The 24,011-nt window shown below is 40.4% G+C and overlaps 1 protein-coding gene across 3 annotated transcripts in view; it reads right to left on the bottom strand.

The window, feature by feature from the left end:
• Nucleotides 1-551: 551 nt before the first annotated feature.
• The window catches only part of LOC111141620 (phospholipase C beta 4), a 168,339-nt gene continuing 144,879 nt past the window's right edge, over nt 552-24,011 (bottom strand). For 2 of the 3 annotated variants that reach the window (XM_022494325.1, XM_022494324.1), the window contains 7 exons: nt 17,366-17,481; nt 16,008-16,083; nt 14,160-14,335; nt 11,614-11,715; nt 6,298-6,355; nt 5,783-5,869; nt 572-640 (listed from right to left, as the gene is read on the bottom strand). In XM_022494325.1, the coding sequence (XP_022350033.1) occupies nt 572-640; nt 5,783-5,869; nt 6,298-6,355; nt 11,614-11,715; nt 14,160-14,335; nt 16,008-16,083; nt 17,366-17,481 (684 nt within the window). Of the gene's footprint in view, nt 641-2,745; nt 2,783-5,782; nt 5,870-6,297; nt 6,356-11,613; nt 11,716-14,159; nt 14,336-16,007; nt 16,084-17,365; nt 17,482-24,011 lie in introns of all 3 variants that reach the window. The other variant, XM_022494323.1, reaches the window with a different exon arrangement.

Below are 24,011 nucleotides of genomic sequence, written 5' to 3'. Positions count from 1 at the left end.
TTTTTTTTTTCTCTAATAATTTCCACAACTGTTATAGGAAATTAGCTTCTTATGGCATGGCAGAGACATGGCACTTACTGATGAGGTAACTTAGATGTAGAAAAATTCTGCAAAATTATTTGTCTAGCAGATTGCTGCTTCTGCTGATGAATTCGTAGACAGAGTTTTGTTTTTTTATCCCCCTAGTGCATGCACTTGCTATTGAATTACTAATGCACTATTTTTGCTGCAGCTCAAACATGTCCTAAATGCATCACAGAGCAGAGTTGTTAACACCAAGCTCATTCACTTGTGATGGTATTTTATAGCAAACATGTTTAAGTTGTAATAGCAAGGGTAAAACTCTGCCTTACTGGGACAGTAATTTTGGTGGATTCGGAGCTACTTTTGGTTGGCCAAAGAACCCCAATACTCAAAACGTTACATAGAAGTATGTCAGTCTCTATGATTTCGGGTCACCTCTCGTCTGCGCCTAAAAGACAACAGCCGTCTTGCGTGAAATCTGTTTTGGGAAGGTTGGGGGTGATCTTTTGATGCTGTGTGGTGTTGCTTCAGTTTGAATTTTGGAGTTTCACACTACTGTTGCTGGCCTGCGGTCCATCTCGGCTTCCAACTTCACCATCTGCTGCATCTCCTTCGCCTGTAACATCAGAAACGAGGCCTTAGGATACTGCACATGCAGCCACTCCAGACTCTCTTCTCCTGCAAATCTAATGCTATCACTCTATCCCTGCTACTCAAAGTGAGGTCCAGGGATGATCAGCATCAGCACTGCCTGGGACCTTGTGAGAAATGCACAATCTTGGATTCTAACCCAGACGTATGGGATCAGAATGTGCATTTTTCACAAGATCCCAAAGACATTTTTTATGCACATTAAAAGCTGTGAAGGACTATTTCTACAGCATGCCAGGAAAACCATCTGAAAAGAGGCTAAGCCAGTCAATACTTAAGACTAGGTCATGTCAAACCGTTTGCTTTCTAGAGATGGACATGTTGCCTTGACTGTGTGTAATCTGAAATTTTAGGAGTGTTGCTTATGCACACAGTTTTCTTCCAATAGCCTGAAATTTAATTAATTCCCTAAGAATCTGACTGATGGAGAAATTTAGGTGGGATCGTATCACGTTGGTTTGGCTAGAGTACCTTGCAAATAAAACATTACCTGAATATGTAGGGTTCCTAGAAGCCCATTGTCCAGAAATTCTCCAGCTCTCACTTCTTTGGGGTAATTTTTTATAGGCTTCATGAGACTGAGTTCACCATGGCTTAAGACTGTCACTAGACAACCAGGTGGTTTTGGAGGTAGAAAGGAGTCAGAGGGTCAGGGCGGTGGCGCATGGTGGGGAAGATTCCAGTGACAAATGAACTCTCTTATTTCAACATTTACTTTCCAACTGGTTTCTGGATGTTTGGGTCCAACCCAATGCATGCATCTTTTGAAGGAAAAATAAAGCATCCCTTTCGTCTTTTTGTGACCTACCACTTTGAAATAAAGGCCATTTAGGAATGGAAACATGGATATATATAGCTATTACTCAGAGGAGGACTCTGAAGAGGTCTGATGTTACTCCTCATCTCTGCTTAGGTACTCCCAACTCAATGGAAGGTCAGTGGGGGAGGGGGAGAGAGGATGTCAAATCCATAGGTCATCCTATGAGTATCTAAATGTCCCCAAAACTAGTTTGATCCAAGGACATACAGGAATTCTCTTATTTCTACATTGTGGCTTTAAATTTCCTTTTGGCAAATATAGATATAGTAATACCAAAGAATTTAATCTTTCTGCTCAAATATGGGACGGATGGTTCCCTCTACCTAGAGAGTTTTCACTGCCTGAAGTATACTAATATTGAGAGAAATGAGAAATGGAGAAAAATATACAAACATGAAACTATGACACAAACAGTATTCATAAGAGATGACAGTGAAAACGTATCAGCATTGGAAATTAAATACTTTTATGTTCCAAAAGTAGTAATAAAAGATGCCCTATTCTTCTCCCTGCTTAGCATTTAAAGACGATATTGAACATATGTCGTTATAGGGCTAGTCTCAGAGCAAGGGTCTCAAATGAGCAGGGTGACCATTCATTCCCAATTGTTGGGGACAGTTCCAAGTTATGCCCATAGTCCTGGCAAGTATGAACATCATCCCCTCTCACTTGCAAAACTATCCTGGTTCAGATAATAAATTATATGGTCACCCTACTTATAAGAGGTGATTAGGGTCCTTGGCAGACCAGATCTAGCAGAAAACATGGTAAGAGTCACTGTATAATGACACTGTATAATGAATGTTTCCGCACGCAGACTATAACTCTGTCATTAAAAAGCACCAATAAACTTTTAGTAGGGTGCTTTAACAATTAATTGCAATCCTATTAATGCTTGTGAAAGTGCTGACTTTGTGACCCAGTCTTAGCGGTGGTCGGTCCAAATGACAGTCATATATCACTGTTCTTGATGCCTGGGAATATCTTCATTAGCATGACTTGAGTTTTCTAGGTCTGCTGTAGGAACCATTGGCTAAGACTCCTTCAGAAATAATTCTTAAGATTTTGGGCATTTCCATTTGAGTATTACCTCAGAAATCCAAGCATGAAATAATCAAGCTTTTAAATCCAAACCCGTGAGATACTAATAAGTTATGACCAGAGGTGAATCATAAATGGAGACTGCACCGAGCATACTAACAGAGCTGAGAAGGAAAGCAATGTCTTGCTTATCAGAGTTTCGGTCCTACCTTGTGTTTGGGACACTGCATGGCAGGATTTCAATAGCTGTTTGTACAAAAATAGTAATGTCAAAATTGAGTCATACATATAAAACAAAGAAAATAAATGAATACTGAATAAATGAATACTTGAAAAATGAATGCAAAACCATATACAGAAAAGCAAAGAGCTAAGAATAAAACATGTATATGCCCATCAGTGACGAACTCCCCTCCCAGGTTGGTCTCAACAGAAAATTAAAAAACAACAAATAAACAAACAAACAAACAAAAAAAAAAAACCAAAGCAAACAACCAATGCCTAGGACCCCAGACTGTCCTCTCCTGCAGGAGTGAGTGGGAAACTGTCCCGTTAGCAAGAACCTTCACTTCTCTTTATTAAATGATAGGATTGATGACAAAAATCAACTTGTAAAGCTTGGGTATGATAGTAATGGAGGGTTAATATTTGAAATGGTACATGGCAGGATGGATGACATACTCGTGGCTGGAAAGTCTATGGGAATATTTAGTAGAAAACTGCTCCCCGACCCTTGGAGTTTGAAGCATTGGATGACCAAGTAGGCAAAGCCATTAGGTGGCTTAAAAAAGAGCACATGAGGTTAGGATCCAGAATTGGGGCCAATTATATTAAATTATAAATTATATTAAAACTTGAGTTGTTTCTGCTAGTCCCCCAACACTGGTCTAGCTAATTAAGTAGCTCCTTGGGGGGATGGAGTGAGCTTCTGGGAGTAAGGTCACAAGGAAGCAAGTAAGAAGCTTAAAGCAATATTATGGATGAATGTTCAAAGTATTTTTGGCTTAGAAACAGAGAATAGTCTTTGGGTTTAACAAGGAAAAATTTAGGATTGTCTGGAAATAGGAAAATGTTCTGCCAGTGAAATGTTTAATTGGTAATGAAGGGAGCTCTTCTACCTGATTCCAGACCTTGCCTAGCATGAGGGAAGAGATGGAGTGACCTTGTCTTTTGCACCTATACCTGAGTTTGTAACACATGGACAGGATAACTAACAGCTCTCTGACCTTTAAATTCCAAACCAAACAAAACCATACTAGAAAGGCCTGGGACTGAATTTGTGATTGAACAGCCCATGTTTTGGTAAAGCAGGGCTTAGCATGGAAATTCAAGTCCAAATTCTACCTCTGCCAGAAGCATGGATAGAATATTGTGAATTTTTCATTGAATGTCCTTAACTCTTCATCAGATCTCAAGCTTCCTTGCGATCTGTGCTTTCCTAAGCTTCTGTGACTCAAAGTGTCAGCTGTGGGTGGTAGACATTGTTTATGACATATTGAAAGGCATTACATGAATTTTTGGGGAAAAAAAGCCACCATCCTCCCGATACGCTCAATCAGTCCAGTTATCACTAATCCCATATATTTTAATGCAAGAACTCTGGTGTGGTTTGAGTTCTCCATGGGTTAGGATAAAAGCTCAAAGTGATTTTTTTATTATGTACTTGGGATCTGAAATGAAAAACAGTAGGTAAGTGTATTTTCCAGCTCTGATATTCACCACTATTGTAGTAATGAGTAATTTTTAGCACATTTACATTCCTTAGCCAAACTTGTTGCTAAGCAACACAGTAATTTCTAAGTAGTTTCTTAATTTAGTTAACTGAAACATAACGGTGCCTTACCTTCATTGTGCCTTCTTCTGAGAGGCATCCTTATCCCACCCAGCCCTGAATCACTGAAGTAGATCCTAATGTTTTGGAGACGGTGACTTTACCTTTATTCACATTCCCATTTTGCCCAATGGGAACACTTTCTGGAAAGTGCTTTAAGAGCAAAAACATAAGCTAGGTATCCTGTACCAGAACATGATGTATCTATGAGATGGTCACATGAATTAGACCCACAGGACAATAAACGTTTATTGTCCCCCTTGAGGATCTGTGGACTGTTCATGAATAGAAGCATTTAGCTGAAAAGGAAATGTGAAACATAACTCAGAAGTATGCTGATGAATAGAACTTTGGTCTACCAAAAAGTAACAAATCTGAAACCGGAAGTAGGATTTGTTACCCAACTGTAATACAAAAAAGAAGATTTTATGGTTTTGTTTTACTTTCTCAAAGATACATTTTAGTGTAATTCCAACTGAAGTGTTTTTCAACAGAAGCCATTTACTCTGAGAAATATACCTTCAATAGAAGTACTTTATAGATGAAATAGGAAAGAACAATGTAGTATGAGAACCGATTTCATCAAACCCTCTTCACAGTTTCTAGATGGAAGTAGATTATCTGGATAAAAAAACTTCTAAACAAGCTATACCTTACGACTGAAATTTGAGACAGACTGAAATTGAAACTGCTCTGTAGGGTCATTTTGCCTTATAAGCTAGAGCTATGGCCATCAGCTGAAATAAATGGCCGATGGATTGCGTCACCCATTGGGGAAGGAGCCCACCTGCACCGCCTTTTAGGTAAACATAGAGAGATCTTGCTGTTGCTCTCTAACAACAGCTGATGGCTAACTCAAGAGGTGGATTTTGGATAACTATTGGTGTTGACTTCTTAGTGTTTTGTCTAAGGAAAAACACCAAGAGTATAATATCCACTTGCATTCAGTGGTTTGTAGAGTTTTGGCAGCTCCTTTCTGTGGGTCCCACTTGAAAGCCTTGAGATTGTTTTAGGACTTTGCTTTTTAGATTGACATTGAAAAGAGGTAGTTTCTCTCATTTGCTCTTAAGCATAGCAAATGTCTGAATTTGCTCACTCCTACGTTGCAAATTCTAAAACTCTAAATGAAAATGAAAAAAACAATTTGTAACCTTCCTCTTCTCTTCTCAAGGGCATCATTCTTAGAACCATCACCATCTATTCAAAGGATGACTTTGGGTTCCCCGCTATGCCCCCCACCATGGCTGTATTCCTCTCCCACTTCCAAAAAGAATTATTTGTCTTGTTTGATGAAATGGGGAATATACAGCAAAAGGGGTCACATTTTTACTAGCCACCTTTCCACACCACTACTCATGGCATTTGCCCCCCAAAGCAGGCTGGCTCTGTCTTTTCATGCCTTTTAGGTAAGATACCTGCTCATTCTGTTTCTCTAGGAACTCGAGGTGTTCAAGCTGGACTTTTTTCAACTGATCCATTTCTTTGGACTGTTTCATTGCAAGCTGTAAAAAAGAAAAATTCGGATAAACTTTGGGTTGTAATCTGAAAACTTACAGATGAGGTATGACTGGTAAGTTTACAATTTAACTGAGGGAGATGTTTATAAAAAAAAATCAAGAAAAATAGTCTGAAAACTGAAGAGTTTAAACCCATAATTATTAGTGGGAAGATCTTCTCTGCTAAAATCTTCTCAGAACGTAATAGAATATTTATGCACAATTAAAGCTTGGCTTTCTTTTCCATATAAAATGGTGCCAGATTAATACCATCAAGATTTAAGAGATAGATTAGTTAGCTCTCAGGGAGCAGGCAAGAGAAGCTGGAATGTTTAATGTACAGAAAAATCAAATTAAACAAATTACCCAGAAGAGGTTTGATACCTAAGCATGAGTTATTGTTTACAGTGCCAAGAAAATTACAAAATACTTACTCTCTTTCTTTCTTCCAGAAACTTTTTGGTGTTGCTGCTATTTAACTCCCTGACTCGCCTAAAAGTAATAGGTACAAATAACAGTTGGCATGACGTTGAATAGAATTAACATAATATTACATAAGAAAGCGTTATATTCCATTTAATTCTCTGGATGGGATTATCACTTTTCCTAATTTTTGCGGAATTTTTAAAGACATAATGTAGAGAGAGAAATACAAACATCTTTGTACCCATCACTCAGGTTAATTAGTATTAAGGTTTTGCCCTTCTTGGCTCATCTTTTTAAAGGAAACAAAGTGTTACAGATACAATTAAAGTCCCTTTTGTATTTTTCCAGATTCCATTTCCCTCCTTCCTTTCTCTCTAGACATAACCACTATTTTGAGTTTGGTATGGACATTCCCATCCATGTTTTAACATTTTTATTCCATATGGATGTGTATCCCCTTTGTAATATATACAAACACTTCTCAAACTTTTGGGTGCCTACAAATCAAATGGAGATACTCTCAAAAACACAGATTGCTGGGCTCACTGCCAGAAGATCTGATTCAGTGGGTCTGGAGTAGGGCCTGAGATTCTGCATTTATAACAAGCTCCCAAGTGATACTGCTGGTCTCCATTGTTCTGTTTCCCAAATTTACATAAATGGTAACCTACTCTGGGTTTCTCCCCATAACTTAAAACTAGAGATATAACCGTGTTGCAAACTATTTCATTACTTTCATCATTGTATGGATTTTTTTTGTTTATGAAGAGAATACAATATTTCCAGTTTGCCATTAATGACAAATAGGTTATTTCCCAACAATGCTCCAATGATCTGGTGCATAGGGCCCTGCAATGCTTGGAGTGCTGACGGTCTGTTGATTTAATAAATGTAGGGCATACTTTTCTGTGCATATGAGCATGGACTTCTCTAAGGTATATGCCTAGATTTGCAGGTTGGTAGGGAATGAACAGCTTCATCTTTACTCCAAAGCGCTTATCTTTATTGGCATTCATAACCAGGGTCTGAATGCTACACTTCCTTCAGGTCTTTGCCCATTCTTGGTATTGTCAGACATTCACTTTTGTGTCAATTAGTTCTGTGAAATGGCATAACAACCAGCGAGGCTGGCATGATTTTCCTGACTGAATAGACCTCTAACTGATTGAATTTGCCTAAAGCTATGAGTCTCTTCAGGTTTTCTCCTTCCTTTTCAGTCAGTTTTGGTTATTGGTATTTTTCTAGGCAATTTTCTATTCCCTTTAAGTGTTCAAACTCACTGCCAGTATTCTTTAAGTAGTCTTCTTTTCAAAAATACTGATTAGATCTGCAGTGATTTCTCCTTTTTATTTGTATATTTATTTATTTATTTTTATTTAAAATATTTTATTTATTTATTTGACAGAGAGAGGGAGAGAGATCACAAGTAGTCAGAGAGGCAGGCAGAGAGAGAGGGGGAAGCTAGCTCCGCATTGAGAAGAGAGCCCGATGCGGGATTCGATCCCAGGACCCTGAGATCATGACCTAAGCCGAAGGCAGAGGCTTAACCCACTGAGCTACCCAGGTGCCCTCTATATTTATTTATATATTACTAACTTGTGCTTTTTCATTTCTTGAGCATTCTTGCTGGAGGGTCACTGGTTTTATCTTTTTTCAAATAATAAATTTTTGTTTTTGGTGATATTCTACATTGCTTTTTTGCTTTCTACTTTGTACTTTTTGCTTTTTTATTTCTCCCTATCTGAGATCTTTAGGTTCATCCTGTATTTCTAATTTTAGACTCTCTTGAGTGTTTAACTCACTAGTTTGCATTTATTTTAAAAAGTATATACACCTAGGGGCACCTGTGTGGCTCAGGGAAGCATATGGCCCTTGATTTCAGCTAAGGACAGGATCTCAGGGTTTTGAGATCAACCTCGCGCTGGGCTCCCTGTTGGGCATAGAGGCTGCTTAACGTTCTCTCTCTTCCTCTGCTTCCCACTTGCTCTCTCTCTCTCTTAAAAAAAATGTATATACAGTGAGTCTATAATTAATTCTCAATCTAAATATCACTTTAGCTACCATTTAAGATTTAAGACCTGTTCTCTTAGCAACTTTCAAGAATATAATACTGTTAACTATAGTCACCACGCTCAATATTATATATCTGGAACTTACTCATCTTATAACTGGAAGTCTATCCCCTTTAACATTTTCCCATTTCTCCACTCCCTTAACTCCTGGAAACCATTGTTTTACTCTAAGTGGAAGCATACGTTATTTGTCTTTCTCTGGTTTATTTCACTGAACATTATGGCCTCAAGGTCCTTCGATGTTGTCACGCATACTAAAATTTCCTTCTTTTTAAATGGCTGGATAATATTTCTGTGTGTGTGTGTGTGGGCGCACGCGTGCGTGTATGAGGACATACAATGACACGGACTTTATCTATTCATCCGCTGATGGGCACTGAGGTATTTCCAGGTCTTAGCTACTTGAATAATGCTGCAATGAACACAGGTGTGCAAATATTGCTTTGGTATAGTGACTTCATTTCCTTCAGATAGCTACCCAGAAGTGGGGTTGTAAGATTATATGGTATTTCTATTTTTAATTTTTGAAGGAACCTCCATATTATTTTTATAGTGGCTGCACCCATTTACATGGCCCCAACAAAGCAGAAAGCTTCTCTTTTTCCCACATCCTCACCAACACTTCTTTCTTATCTTTTTGATAAATAGCCATTCTAACAGGGATGAGGTTTTATTTCCTTGTGGGTTTGATTTGCATCTCCCTGATGATTAGTCACCTTGAACACTTTTCATGTACCTCTTGGCCATTTGTATGTTTTCTTCGGAAAAATGTCTATTCAGGTCCTCTGCCCGTTTTAAAATCAGATTGTTTTGTTGTTGAGTTGTATGAGTTCCTTAAGTATATTTGGATATTAATCCCTGATACGTGGTTTACAAATATTTTTTCCCATTCCACAGCTGCCTCTTCATTTTGTCGATTCTTTTGCTATGTGCTTTAGCTCCCTTCTACACACTGATAGACAGTACTTGCATTGTTGTTCCATTTTCAGTGTTGCACTGTTGTTGAAATGTCCTTGTTGACTCGGGAATAGAAGTCAGCTTCTATAGGTCCTTCTAAGCTATCTGATTGTAACTTCTTAGGTTTTATTTCTCAGTACTTTGGTAAAGTGGGCACACATACATAATGCGTGTGTTTGCACACACGAATTATTTTTAAAACCAGCTATTTGTAGGTGTTTTAGTACTACCTACCACTGGAGACAATGTCAAAACAAAAAAGTTAAAAACGTTGTTAATTATCAGTAACTTAGAATTTAAGATAATTTGACCTCAACTGGGCTGAAGTCAACTTTGTAACATACTTGAAAAAAGTGAAAAAGAGCTCTTTAATGATTAGCACATTTATCCAAATGAATTCTGTATTTTCAGGGAAACTAAAATAGTTCATATTGATGAGGTTTTCCCATGGCTGGAATATTTTACGTTTCTGAGCTAAAGCAGATGTCATTTCTACTATACAAGGCCCTTAAACAAAGTTCCTTGTCTGAGAATAAACAAAGAACCACAACCGGATGGTGTGAAGAAGTATTGATTAAATGGAGTAATCATTTCCCTAGATGCTTCATGTTGACTGAGAAATTTCTCGGCCAACATTTTATTTATTTATTTGACAGAGAGAGAGACAGCAAGGGAGGGAACACAAGCAGGGGAAGCGGGAGAGGGAGAAACAGGCTTCCCACTAAGCAGGGAGCCCGAAGTTGGGGCTCGATCCCAGGACCCTGGGATCATGACCTGAGCGGAAGGTGGACGCTTAACAGACTCAGCCATCCAGGTGCCCCTCGGCCAACATTTTACAAAGTCAATTCATTTCCAAGTCAAATTACTGTGGAATTCCATACCCAACTGATGACCCATTCCCAACTGTACTTAATTCAAACAACACTTCTGCATGAAAATGCACTGGATGGCACGATGCTTCATATTTTACCATACTTCATGGTTAACATTATTTATAATTGAGTTGTGCTTTTAAAGAAATCAACGAAATTGAGGTAGTTGGACAGCAGTTGTTGCCACATTCAAAACAAAAAGGCAGGGGCGCCTGGGTGGCTCAGGCGTTAGGTGTCTGACTTCGGTTCAGGTCATGATGCCAGGGTGCTGGGATCGAGTCCCAACATCTGACTCCCTACTTAGTGGGAAGTTGGCTTTTCTCTCTCTCACTCCCCCTGCTTGTCTTCCCTCTCTGTCAAATAAATAAATAAAATCTTAAACACAAAAAAATGAAAAGAATAAAAAAACCCCTAAAAAACTAAGAGGCAACATTTGGTATCCAGTGAGCCTCCATAAGAGACCACATAGACAGGGAGACCGTGAAACACAGGCACTTTCCTTTGCAGCTGCGAAGTTCTCCAGCAGCTCAGCCTCTAGCTCAGGGAGAGCAGACTGCCTTGAAGCCCTCAACACGCTCACGTCTCAGTCCCAAGAGCTAATCTTCATGTGGCTCGGTTATTTTGGGATCACTGAGAATCAAGGGATCTCAATGCCCTCTCTTGGGTGACAGGACTCCTGATACCCTCTCAAATCCCGTGTGCCTACAGAGTTTGCACCTGGAACCTTCTCTGGAGGTCACACACACCTTCCCCCACCCCCAGGTGGCAAATGGCTGATCAACACAGAAGGACAAAAGCCAGATGCCCTTGGTTCAAAGAGATCAGATAATGGTGCAGCTTATCCTACAGATCAGGCTTAGATGAGGCTGGAGAGGGCCTGTAGCAGAGACCAATATACCCTTGCTCCGTCACTGCCTTGGACCTTCCCTGCTTCCCCTACTCCTCTTCTCTGAAGATCCCTTCCTCGGTAAATGACTTGCATCCAAGTTCCTGTCTCGGTCTCTGTTTCTAGAAAACCCAACCCAAGACAAGGAGGAACCAGAAAACTCGAGTGGGGACTTTTGAGGTGTTCCCTGGGTTCAGGGACAGCACAAGGCAAATCAAAGGGAGAAGACTGCCCTCCTACAGGCTGCTAGTCAGAACCATCCCGTCCAGAATGCACCCACACCTGAGCAGGTGAGTTTCTTGCGTATTTTATGCAATTTGGTGTGTAGACGAGTGCACGTATTTTACTGGTGGTAGTAAAAAATCAGAAGACCAGTGTTCTATAGCAACCAGAATACATCTGCATAGCAGTTCTAACAGCAGAATTCATAGCCAACACTCACAAGGATTATGAGTAGTGTGTGTGTGCACATACAAACGTTGTGTTTATGTCTCCCAGTCAATGTTCCATCCCCGCAGGGAGTGCGCTCAGTCTTACCTTTCCCGTTCTGCTTTGTTCTTGATAGATTTATCTTGGCTGATGGCTTTGCTGTTTTCCATAGAAATCTTAGCCTGGTGTGCTCGCATTTCCTTGCTTTCCCTAAGTATTCAAAGTAAAGAAATAGGGATTGGGGGGAAATGGGGAGTTAGTGTTTAGTGGGTACAAAGTCTCAACTGGGAAAGATGAAAAAGTCTGGGAGACCAATGGTAGTGACGGCTACACAACAGTGGGAGTGTACTGACTGCCACACACTTTTAAAAATGGGTAAAATGGGGCACCTGGGTGGCTCAGTCAGTTCTGTCGGTTCCGGTCATGATCCCAGGGTCCTGGGATCGAGCTCTGCGTGGGGCTCCCTGCTCAGGGGGTAGTCCGGTTCTCTCTTTCCCTCTGTTCCTTTTCTCTGTATCACATTTAAAAAATCTTAAAAGAATGGTTAAAATGGCAAATTTTATGTTATAGATATTTTACTATAATAAAACAATTCTACAAGTAACAACAGGACTATGTTCGCTTTTTTTTTTTTTCCCATTATTAAGCTCATCGAGTTATTTTGTATCCTGTGGGAAAGAGGGAAAGAGCTCCAATACATGAGAAGTAGAAGTGGGTCACCTACTGAGGAAGTGTCAGTGATGAACGGGAATAAAGAGACATTACGTTTGTCCATTAAAAACATATTTTCCAGTTTTGCCCTACATTTCTTGGGATCAAATGGCCTGGAAGAGAGAGGATGTTCTGAACCTCACTAGTGACCTTCATGTTCTCTGACAGCTCATGGGAAGGAAGGGTACTGAGTAGTTATAGATAAGCATGGGATATCAGAGGGCTGGGGAGGGGAGGAAGCTTACATAAGGCCCCTGATCCCTGCATGTGCTGGGATGTCAGTGTGTACATGAGAAAGACTCATAGATTATTTATGTGTACATTAAAGGCATACATTTTGGAACACTGAAATGAGTATTGTTAGCAAGTAATTTTTTCTGGAATAATTTTTCTCTTTGAAATCCTGCCTGGAAACAAATGACCAAGGAGGAGTCAGGTGTTCTAAGTAGTGTCTGAACTGTCTCAAGAGAGATGGACAACACTGGGCCCACAGAGACAAGAAAATGCACAGAAACTCCTGGGCCCAAGCAAATGGCTCTCCAGTTGTTCCTTCAGTTGGTGTTATCAACCAACCATTTCCTTATTAATTCATTCGACAAGCACTTCTCAGTGACTAAATGTGGCTGGCCAGTCTTAAAGGGGGCAAGATTTTTTTTAACCAAGAGCATCAGCTGTGATTGTAAGGAAGACATACATCACACTGGGTGCTTGAGAAAACATCCAAATGCTCCTGTTACTTGGGAAAATGTCCTGGCTGTGCATTTATTTTTTAAGGAAATTAGTTATTAGGTTATGCTTTCTTCAAATAACTTCCAAAGCAATGCAAGAATTAGTGAACTTTTTTTTTTGAGAGCTAAATTCTTTTTTTTTTTTTTTTTCATTCACTGACAAGAAAGAGGAGAGAGGATTAGCCTCAGCCTGTGAAGTATCTTTGGAGAAGGAGGGATGGTTACAATCTGGTACTGTGGCAGCGGTCAAAGACAGAGTGGTGAGCAGACCTTTTTGTGTACTCAATCAAGAGCATCTCGCAGGGAAAAAAAATAAAAGACCACTCCTAACCTATACAATTTCATAGGATACTTTAAAACGGATAGGGGACCTCCAGCAAACTTAGCACCGTCTGCCTCCTTTAGTTGCCTTGAATGCGAATTGGCCACCATGTTCTTACGGCCGGATCAATCTCTCCAGAACCAGGCTGGGAATTCATGAATGTGCCCAGATAATTTTTGCAGTTAGCATTGAAAAATATTTTTGTTTGCTTTGTTCATGTAATGCTTCTATTTTCTACTCTTGAGTGTGTATCAATAGACCTAACAGTGGCAAAAGCGAGGCATGAAGGGCGAAGCCACCAAGCTGGAACAAAGCAGTGATCAGAGGATGTAATTGACATGGATGCTCTTCTGCTGGGGGTGGGGGATCTAGCTTATCATTTGCAGAACTTAAAAAGGATTCTTCAATTCATAAACTAATACTTCTTCACTGTTTCTTGATTAGGCCTATCTTCCTAAAATTCCTAGAAGTCCTAATCATGTAAAGTAGGATCCCACCACATTTAGCCACTGAGTGATCAGATCCGATCTGATCAAGGAGCTTAACTGGTTGGTGTTCATCTCTTTCTGTGTCCTCTCTCCTAAGAAGCTCCAGGCTACTTTCCAGAGCCCAGCGTTGGGCCTAACACTCTGTGAAGCCTCCATGACCGCTCTGGAGTCAGGAGAGCTCCTTTGGGCTGCTCTGCTTTTTAGTACACATCCCATACTATTTGTAAGTCAACTGAATTTTTCATGTGTGTGTTAAGACCTTGCTAACACTTGTAAGCACTTTGATGGCAGAGGCCATTGCTTATAGTTCACGTTGCTTGCCTCAGCTGTATGACATCGTACTCATAACAGCTCAGGACTACTACAAAATTAGTGGTTCCCTCTGGAGAAGGCGCACTTGCCTACCTGTCATGGGACATTTTCAGCTGCTGGGTTTGCTGCTCATGGGCATTGATCAGTAGTTTTCTCAGGAGCTCACACTGCTGGCTGAGGTGTAGGTCCCGGATTTCTTGCTCCTCAGCACTGTGGGTGTTGATCATTTCTGACCACTCCTTCGTGTGCTGGGCCACTATCTCTTTGACCTGTGTTGGGGGAAAAAGGGATGGTGCCACTTGGAACTCTCACAGATCAGGTATAAAATGAAAACACAGTATCGTTCGTGCATTTCAAATCCCACCCACCAATTTAGCTGGTGAATCAGTAGATACTCCAACCTGAAAAAAATATGTACCAATCCATGGGAATCAGGAAGTCATAGCTTCTTAGAATAATCCATCACTTTGGTTCTAAATATTCAGCCATGATCTGTGATTTCATTGCCTAACTTGTCCATGTTCCCTTTTGTCGGGACTCTGGCCTCCTTTATGGATTCCTTCAGCTTCTCATTTCCTTGTGCTCTTCCCGCTTCACATCCACAAGGCCACAGGTCTGAATGGAAAAACCCTATGTTCTCTTATGGCTGGATTATGACTCATTGTATCAATCCTACCAGACGTTGGGGTAGAAAGTCTCCCCTTCCCCATATCCATGCTCTTTGCAATGTGGTTTTGTACCTTTCCTCGTCAAGAGCTAGTGTCCATTTCCCCACCTCCTTGAATCTGGCTGCCCTTGGGACTTACTTCATCCATAAGACAGTGGCCTTGGGACAGAGCCTACGCTAGCCTGCTGGAGGATGAGAGATCATATAGGAAAAAGCAACCAGCCACCAGCTAATGACCAGGGTATCTGAGTACAGCCATCCATCCCAGTTGATTGCAGACACAGGAGTGAGCCTAATCAAATACCTAGAACTATTCAGCAGAGTATGGCCCAAATTCTGACACAGTCAGTTGTAGGATAATAACTGGTAGGTGTCTGAAGTCACTGAAGTTTGAACTGGTGTACTGTGAAGCAAAAGCTAGCTGCTATCATGGCCAAGGTTTCTACTTTCCTCCTTTCCTATCTGTGCAAAGCTTCTAGAAGTCACAGCATGTGTCTCAGAGACACAGAGCTTCCTGCCTCTATAACTTCACATAAGGGACACAAAATACGTAGCATGAGGAGAACCTCTGTTAAAACCACATTACTTGCCCATGTGAGCAGCAGGGCTACTGGCCAGATGACAGAGCTGTGTAGAGACACAAAGAGGCTGGCTGGTTTGACCAAAAGCTAGAGTTGGGAGTTTTAAGAGTACCCTCTCCGCTTCTGTAACTATTATTGCTAGAAGAATTATTTGTGTCCTTGACTGGAACGTGCGCTCAGTTCCTCAAAGGTCTTCAAGCTAGTCAGTCTCCCAAGTTCTTATTTTCTTGTGCTTTTGGGGAAATATGAGTAATTGAACTCATCTCCTATAATGTCAGCTCTTGATTTTTTTCCCCATCCTAAACTTCCACAGCAAAGTTAGAATGGGATAAATATCAAAGAGTTACTCAATCCCCAGGTTGGGGGCTTTTCTTCCCATGTTTAATGTTACTTCTCTAGAGAAGCATGTTCTGTATTTTATATAGTATTTGTCCTGTTTCACTTGATGCCCCAGAGGCAGGAGGCAGACAGCGTACAGACGGTATGCATAGCTCTACAGATGAAGGAAACGATGTTCCATGAATGGACCTTTTCAAAGCCAGTGAGTCTGGAATGAATGTGAATGCAGAGACCCCTTGACTTCTCAGAGCAGCCCCAGGTTACTGTTATTTCTGATTTAGGTTAGGTAAGGTTTCTAAAAAATTACAAAGTATCTTCTGCAAGTTCCTGCTGTAAAAATAGGCATTTTCTTACCTTAGATTTGTGATCTGATGTCAGTGTCTGAATTTTAATTTCAGTTTCTTTTTTCATTTCGAGACAATTACTTCCCCTGAAAATGGAAAATCATAAATGTGTGCCAGATGTTAGATTTCTTCCCATTCCCATGGGGCCTTGCTCCAAAGCTTTCTAATGAAGACAATTTGTTCATCAAACATGGGATGCCATGGCTCATTGGGCAACATCAGTATTTCTAGTAATAGATGTACACCTTACAAAACCTCTACATCGTGATTACTCAATTCAACCACTACACAAAGAGACACTTCCCATCTAACAATGATTTCATTGTTAAGGGTCTGTGGTCAGAGTTTCCATTTTGGTTCCTGCTTTTCTCGAGGCTAATTTTTCATTTATTCAATAAAATATTATTGAGATAATAACTAGAAAATAAGTCCTCAGCCTGGAAGTGAATTTTTAAATTCTTTCTGGTTATAAGGCCAGATTTTTGTCTTTTACACATGCCAGCAAGGCAGAAAATAGCATTTCTTGGCATCCTAGGGCAATTTTTGCTTTTTATTCCATTGTGACTAGGAAATACATACGAGGCAATTTCCCAACAACCATTACTGCTTATTTCAGTGATAATTTTTCCCTTTTGGAAAATCTGTAGCATAGCTGAAACCAGAACAGGTCCCAAGCTTCTGCCTTCAGCATAAACGCTCTGATGTATTATGGCCTAAGTCAGAATGCCTCATTATATTATGGAGAATGTCTCTGAGAGAAGCATTATTCTAAAAATGCCAGGACTCTGATCAAATCTATTACTTCTCAAGGGCAGGCATGGAGGATGCTCTCCCTCTAGTCTGTTATTCAGTGAGCTTATGCCATCACAGAAAGATCCCCCTGGCTTAGTTCTAGACAAAACTGCTTTATAGTAAATGCAGGAAGAGAGTTTAACAGTCTTGTCTGTTGGCATCCGCTGAAGATTCTTGTAATATTAAAAATCAAGACTGCATTTTTTTTCCCTCAGGAGAGCATCAAACTTATTTTCTGGCTATGCAAAAGGATTTCTGTAATTTCAAAATTTCCCAACTTTAACTTGCCCTTCCTTCTGCCCCCATTCACCTTAAAGATACCTGAGTGGAAAACACATGAGAGACATATTTACGGTGTCATCAATGAATGGCAGTCCAACTGGAATAAAGCTCCTCTTTTCTACTTCAATCCCTGCCCTCAGTTGGACGAGTCTCTTATTTTCCAGGAAAAATTTTTAATGGGATGAAAACACAGTCAAGACTATATTCTTCTTTGACCCAAACAGTTAACTGAACTGTTGGGAAAGACAAAAATATAAAAAGGCAAAAAGCATCCAGAAGGTAAAGAGCCATTACCCTTTCTTCTTCATCGCTTTCTCTAGGATTTTCTCATGCGTCGACTTCTCTTTGTCGTACTGTGCCACGATTTTGTCAACTTGTGTGCAGTGCAACTTCTGCATTGTGCTGTGCTCCTGAAGGAGAAGAATCTGCCGTCACAAGTTGGACTCTGGCAGGGTCTGACAAAATTTACCTGTGTTGGGCTGGCATGATTTTCAACAGCTTTCCCAGAACATGAGTTTGAGGTGAAACCAATTCTGAGAAGTGGAAGGATTTCCAATCTCCCACCCAACACAAGAGTTTCTGGTACAGAGGCAGCCCCAACAAAGGAGTATATATCCTCAACCTGAAGAACATGCCCACAGAACATGCCCAAAAGGTATCCCTGCACACTACTGGGCAGGACCAATCATCCCAAAGTCCTCTCTTCTACACATACATGTTCTCCACAGAACTTCTACCCACTCATCTTTGTTCTGTTGGAGACCACTAATTAGTCTACAGCACCTTCCACGCCTTGGTTCTCAAATACCCAAGTTCAGCTACCATACCTTCTCTATTTCACATGCTAAGTGTAACTGTTCACATGTGATATGGCTTCTCAATACCCAACATATTTTTGGAAGATCTTAAATACCATGACCAAACGGTAAGAACTGCCAGTAGGGTTGTCACTGTCAGCTGACTTCAAATCCCCATCATGCCTTTGTGGGAAGACTTGGAGAAGACAGGTGCTGGGTGGGAGAGATCCTCGGGACAGGAACTGACAACGGGGACAAGAGAGTGGTCCAGGGTTGCTGTGGATTTGAGATCAGGGAATCATATGGAACTGTATTTCCTTAATTTGTGGTTGGGACATCTCATGAATCTAGCCCCATTCCCAATATGTGTGCGCTTTGTGTTAGAAACACATTTCAGCCAGGGCTTTTGCAGTATGGTAGATTGGGTTGAGGCCATGGGTTCTTCAGGCTTAAGTCCTAGGGCAACTCATCTAGCCTCTTGGTCTGTTCATCTTTATAACTGGGATAGAGATATCTAGGTCACAAGGTTGTTAGGACTGAAAGCAAATATAGTAATATTTCAAATGCCTGTTACACCTTATTCAAAATATAGTAACATGTTCATGTTATTCAATATCTATGATAATATACAGAGAGTGACTTGGGATAAAGGAGAACAAGTAGAATGATTAAATCAGTCAACGTTCCCTCCCACTGAATCAGCCCCCTCAGGAAATCAACATGTTAAGGTCTCCTTACTTGAATGGATTTAACTACTCTTGCATTGCTGTGGACAACAATGAGCCTACTAAAATGCCTTACTAATAGTCTTCCTTTTAAGATTTAAAGGCATCACGCCTGCCCAGCACATGCGTTAATTTTCCTGGGCAAATAAATAAGGAACTCTGTGCAAGTGCAGATTCAAACAGATTAGAATAATCTTTCTGCTTTCCTGTTTCTTGCAAGTACCAAAGGGAGGGTGGAGAGGATCGTTCTTTAAATAGCCTAGTGCAGCACAAGAAAAGGAGTGGATTTTGAGGCTTGGAAGTACACTGACAGACTATTTCTTAAGGAAATATTCTGGTGAATCTTATTAACCCAATTAGAGATGACAATGAGGCTGTTTGTGACAAAAGGCATTCATGATGGATTCCAGTAGGTAAGACAGGTTCTACGAAGGCAACTCAAGTCTTTGTTCAGCAATACATGGCAAAAAACTTGGTTCATAGCAGGTGCTCATTAAATATTTGTTGTTCAAATGGAAAACAAAAAAAGCCAAGGGAAAACAGCAGTCAGTAATTCTGGTCTTAGTTCAGTCAATAATTAGCCAAGTGGCCTTGTACAACTGATATAAATCTTTCCAGCCCTCACCTTCTTTCTTAGAAAACTGAACAAGAGCCATTTGCCCTACCTCATTCATGGGTTGGTTATGAGCTGCAAAGTTACCGAATGTATGCAGGAGTAATATGGAGAATAAGGGAGCACCTAGGTGGCTCTGTAGGTTAACCATTTGCCTTCGGCTCAGGTCATGATCCCAGCGTCCTGGGATCAAGTCTCGCATCGGGCTCCCTGCTCAGCGAAGAGCCTGCTTTTCCTTCTCCCTTTGCCCCTCTCCCTGCTTGTGCTTTCTCTCTCAAATGAATACAATCTTTAAAAAAGAAGTATGGAAAATTAGAAGCACATTGAATCAAAATGATTACTGTTAATACAAATAACAAAGTTGGTCTTGAAAAATTATCTCTGTTTCTGTTTCCAGATCCCGCTTTTCCTTTCACAAAGGAATGCGCTCCTAATTATGTGATGGTGGTGAAGCCTCAGCTTCCTGAAGTGTAAAAGAGAAGAGCCAGGAAATGGTCTCTCAGTCCATTTTAATTCAGAAAAAGTCCATCATTGGTTTTATTCCTTGGTCCTTAATTAAATCATGAGACACCATCAAAGGGGCATAAATTTTTTTTTCATTCATTCAGGTCAAGAGTACCAAAATTAGATATGTTGACTGGAAAGTCAATCTTAGTTGGGATATTTTTGGGGTGAATACATATACAGCTTTTAGCAGGATTTATAGGTTTCTTATTAGAGTTAAGAGTAAATTCATCTTCTTGTGGGACAGACTTCCACTGCAATTCATTCTTGTGACTGATGGGGCAGTGGGCATGAATGACTGTACCACAAATATTGCTGAAAAACTGGATTAAGTCATGTTTGCTCAGCATGAAATTCTGAGGTCACCGGTAAGCTGCTTCTGTGGGTGGTTGCCGTGTCTCTTCCTAACAGAGTTGTGGGTCTGGCACTGCGGTCTTACTGCTAATTACAACTGACAAGTTTAAGAGCAGTCTTGATGTTATCAGCTAAATTGCTTGCATAGCAAAGAACAAATTCTCCATGAGTAGATTTACTGAATGCCACATGTTAGTCGGTTTCTCAGGCATTTCATTTGACTCATCTGCTGGTGATCCTGCAAACCAGTGGCCCCAGGGATGCATTCTGCCTACAAATGTGAGATTTCTGCCCGCTCTACATGATGTTTTGAGAGAAGACTGAATTAGGACTAATATTTAAAGATCTAGAAGTTCATATAAGATTTCCTATTTTAGGAGTCCTCTTTCAAGAATGAAGCTGGACCATGGACTCTCAAGGCACTGATGGTGGGGAGCTAAGTCTGATTTGCCTTTTGGGTGGGAATGAATTGCTCTTTTCCTCTGTCTGACCAATTGCCTTCATTTACTTGCTTAGTCCCTATAGGCATTTAAGTTGTAATTATTCTTCTAACATGTTACTGGGGATACTTACCGAACTTTGCTCTAAGGATCTGACCACATCAGGCGGTTGAACAGTATGCCCATTTCTTACTGAATGAAGCTCCAGTTCTGGACTCTAGTGACTCATGCATTAGGGGAGATTACTGTTATTTAGTTCTGCTTTTGCTAGCTCTCATCTAATGGACACTTGAAAACCATTCCCCCTAGTTTCCGTTTCAAATTAGAGAGCTAGTTCTAGAAAGTGAGAAACACAGAGAAGTCTGATTGCCAGCTGCACTCACAGGGTCAAAAGCAATGGCCAATGACCATTGCCAACTGCCCGAATGTAGGCATGTTAACTAGCAACCTAATCTCATTTGGGGCTCACATGGCCATTGTCCCTAACTTTTCTGCTTGGTGTCCTAAAAGCAGCTGACACACCTACTTCTGTGTCCCTTTTGCAGAAGGCAGATCCTCATACACCACAAGTCCTCCTCCATCCTATAGCTAACCTTCAAGTTGGAAAAGAAGATTTCTTTTGCATATTACATTTGTGTCTTAAGCCACTGGGATTTAGCTCTTGGATTCCTTTTAGTTCTAAGAAGTGGCATTACTTAGCTAGGCTGATATCTGAGAGCTGAGAGTGCTCTATAGTCCTAATATGGACTAGGCAGGAGTCTCTGCTCTTAGTTGCCAGTTGCCAAGGTTGATGCATGGACGCTGTGGTTGGGAGCAGACTGCCTGAACCAGATTCCCTCCTCAGTAGGTTACTTTATAACCCAAGGCCTTAGGGTGGCAAATCTTAGCCCCATGTTAGGGGGCTCCAAAATTGTTAAAAGGGGGTTGTAAGGTGTTATTTCACAGAAAGGTTGGGAGCATTTATTCTCATTAGTGCTTGACAATAGGTCAAAATCTGTTTTTGTAAGGAGGCCTCATCCTCAGCTTGCGGAAATTAGGGGGACTTCCACTAAGGGGTCAAGGGACATAATAGAGTACCAGGTTATATTCCTAAAGAAACAATTCTCAAAATGTGATGTGTGCAGGAGAGGTGCTTAAATTTATCTCCTAGACCTCTTCTTGGAGATTATAACTAAGTCTCAGATGCAAGAATATGCAGTTTTTACAAAGCTTCCACTTCTTGGTCCAAGAATCATATGTTGAAAAAAGAGTCCCAAAGGAGGCCAAGATATTTGTGCCCCAAGAGAATCATGACTGGCTTTAAAAACCTTTTACTAAGGCCATCAAGAAGATGTAAGAAATAAAAATCAATGTGGGAATACTCAGAGATAACACAGTAGAGTGGTTAGGAGTGTGAATTTCACTACTGGGTGTGTGAAAACACTAACTCCAAAAGATATATGGACCTTTGGAATTACAATAGCCAGGTTGTGGAAGCAACGCATGTGTCCACTGATAGACACATGGATAAAGAAATTGTGTTGTGTGTGCACAAACACTCACACATACATATAAAATGGAATATTATGCAGCCATAAAAAAGGATGAGATCATGCCATTTGCAACAACATGGATGGATATAGAGGGTATTATGGTAAATGAAGTAACTCAGAGAAAGACAAATACCAAATGATTTCACTCATATCTGGGATCTTAAAAAAACCAAAACCAAATGAAGAAACAAACAAAAAGCAGAATCCAACCTATAAATACACACTTATGGCTGCCAGAGGAGAAGGGAGTTGGGAGATGGGCAAAATGGGCAAAGGGGAGTGGGAAATACAGGCTTCCAGTTACGTAATGAATAGGTCACATGAATAAGAAGTACAACATAAGGAATATAGTCAAGGCTATTATAACAGCATCATATGGTGACAGACGCAGCCACACTCGTGGTGAGCACGGCACAGGGCACAAACTTGTCAGATCCTTACACTGAACACCTGGAACTAATTGAACATTGTATGTCAACTATACAAAAAAAAAAAAAAAAAATCTTGAGTTCTGGAGTCAGAATTTTGATTCACATCCTAACTCCACCATTTAAAATCTAGGTGGTTTAGTCAAGCTGTGTTCTTTTAAGCATAAATTCATCTCACCTTACAAATGATTAGTAGAAGGTTTACAAAAATGGCCACAATTCATATTCTCTCTGTATCCACTCTCTCCATCCCCCCCTACTTTGTAATGCGACTTTGTGGCTCCAACATTCCTGTAAATCCTTCATCTTAGAAGACAGTTCAGATGAGACCATGGCAAGGGAGATACTGTAGACTGAAAAATTATAGAAAGTTTATATACAGGAAGCTCAATTTCAAATGATTATTTGAAATTATTTGTGAAACCCTTAGTTAAAATAGATGAAATATATTTTTAATAAATGGTGATAATGTGGTGAGTTGTAAAAGGTGTGGGTTAGATGTACGCAAATGAGGCCCATAATCAGCATTAACTAGTTATATGGCTGGAGATAAGGGACTCACCTCTTTGAATTTCATTTTATTTGTTTTTAGAATGTGGACAGTGTTACTTAGGCTTCAGGGATATTGTGAGGAATTGCAAATGTGCATAAAATGTGTAACACAAGGGTGCCTGGGTGGCTCAGTCGGTTAAGTGTCTAACTCTTGATTTCAGCTCAGGTCATGATCTCAGGGCTGTGGGACGGAGCCCCTAGTTGGGCTCTGCACTGGGTATGGAGCCTACTTAAGATTCTCTCCTCTCTCTCCATCTGAGACCCCTCCAAATGTGTAACACAAAACTGGCACTAAATAAACGTTAGCCTTATTAGTAGTCTTATTATAGAAACACTACAGAGCTACCCTACGACACAGCAATTACACTACTAGGTATTTACCCAAAGAATACAAACATAGTGATCCAAAGGGGCACCTGCACCCCAATGTTTACAGAAGCAACATCCACAACAGCTAAGCTATAAAAAGAGCCCAGATGTTCACTGAGAAATGAATGGATAAAGAAGATGTGGTCTATATATATATGTGTGTGTATACATATATATATATATATATATACACACACAAAATGGACTCTTAACTACAGGAAACGAACTGAGCACTGCTGGAGGGGAGGTCAGTGGGAGGATAGGGTAACTGACCGATAGGCATTAAGGAGGACACATGACGTAATGAGCACTGGGTATTGTATGCAACTGGTGAATCACTGACCTCTGAAACTAATAATATGCTAGATGCTAATTGAATTAAAAAAAAAAAAGAGGAAAAAACCTTACAAAAACACCACAGAGTTCAGAATTCATAACTTATACTGTCAAAGCTATCTGAATAAAGCAGGTCCCCTGTGTATTTAATGTGGGAGAAGGGATTCATTTGTAAGCTCATAATCACACAGTTGTAATGGGAACTTCTGCAGTGCATGAAGGTCTGAAAAAGAAGCTGTGAAATGCATTGCCCTGCTCAGAAATACTCCTGGAAAGCTCTCTGGAAAGCA

Source organism: Enhydra lutris, unplaced genomic scaffold (assembly GCF_002288905.1).
Source record: "Enhydra lutris kenyoni isolate GAN:26980312 unplaced genomic scaffold, ASM228890v2 scaffoldscaffold6, whole genome shotgun sequence".
Classification (NCBI taxonomy): domain Eukaryota; kingdom Metazoa; phylum Chordata; class Mammalia; order Carnivora; family Mustelidae; genus Enhydra; species Enhydra lutris.
The sequence above is the reverse complement of the archived record's forward strand: the minus strand, read 5'-3'. Positions and strand labels throughout refer to the sequence as shown.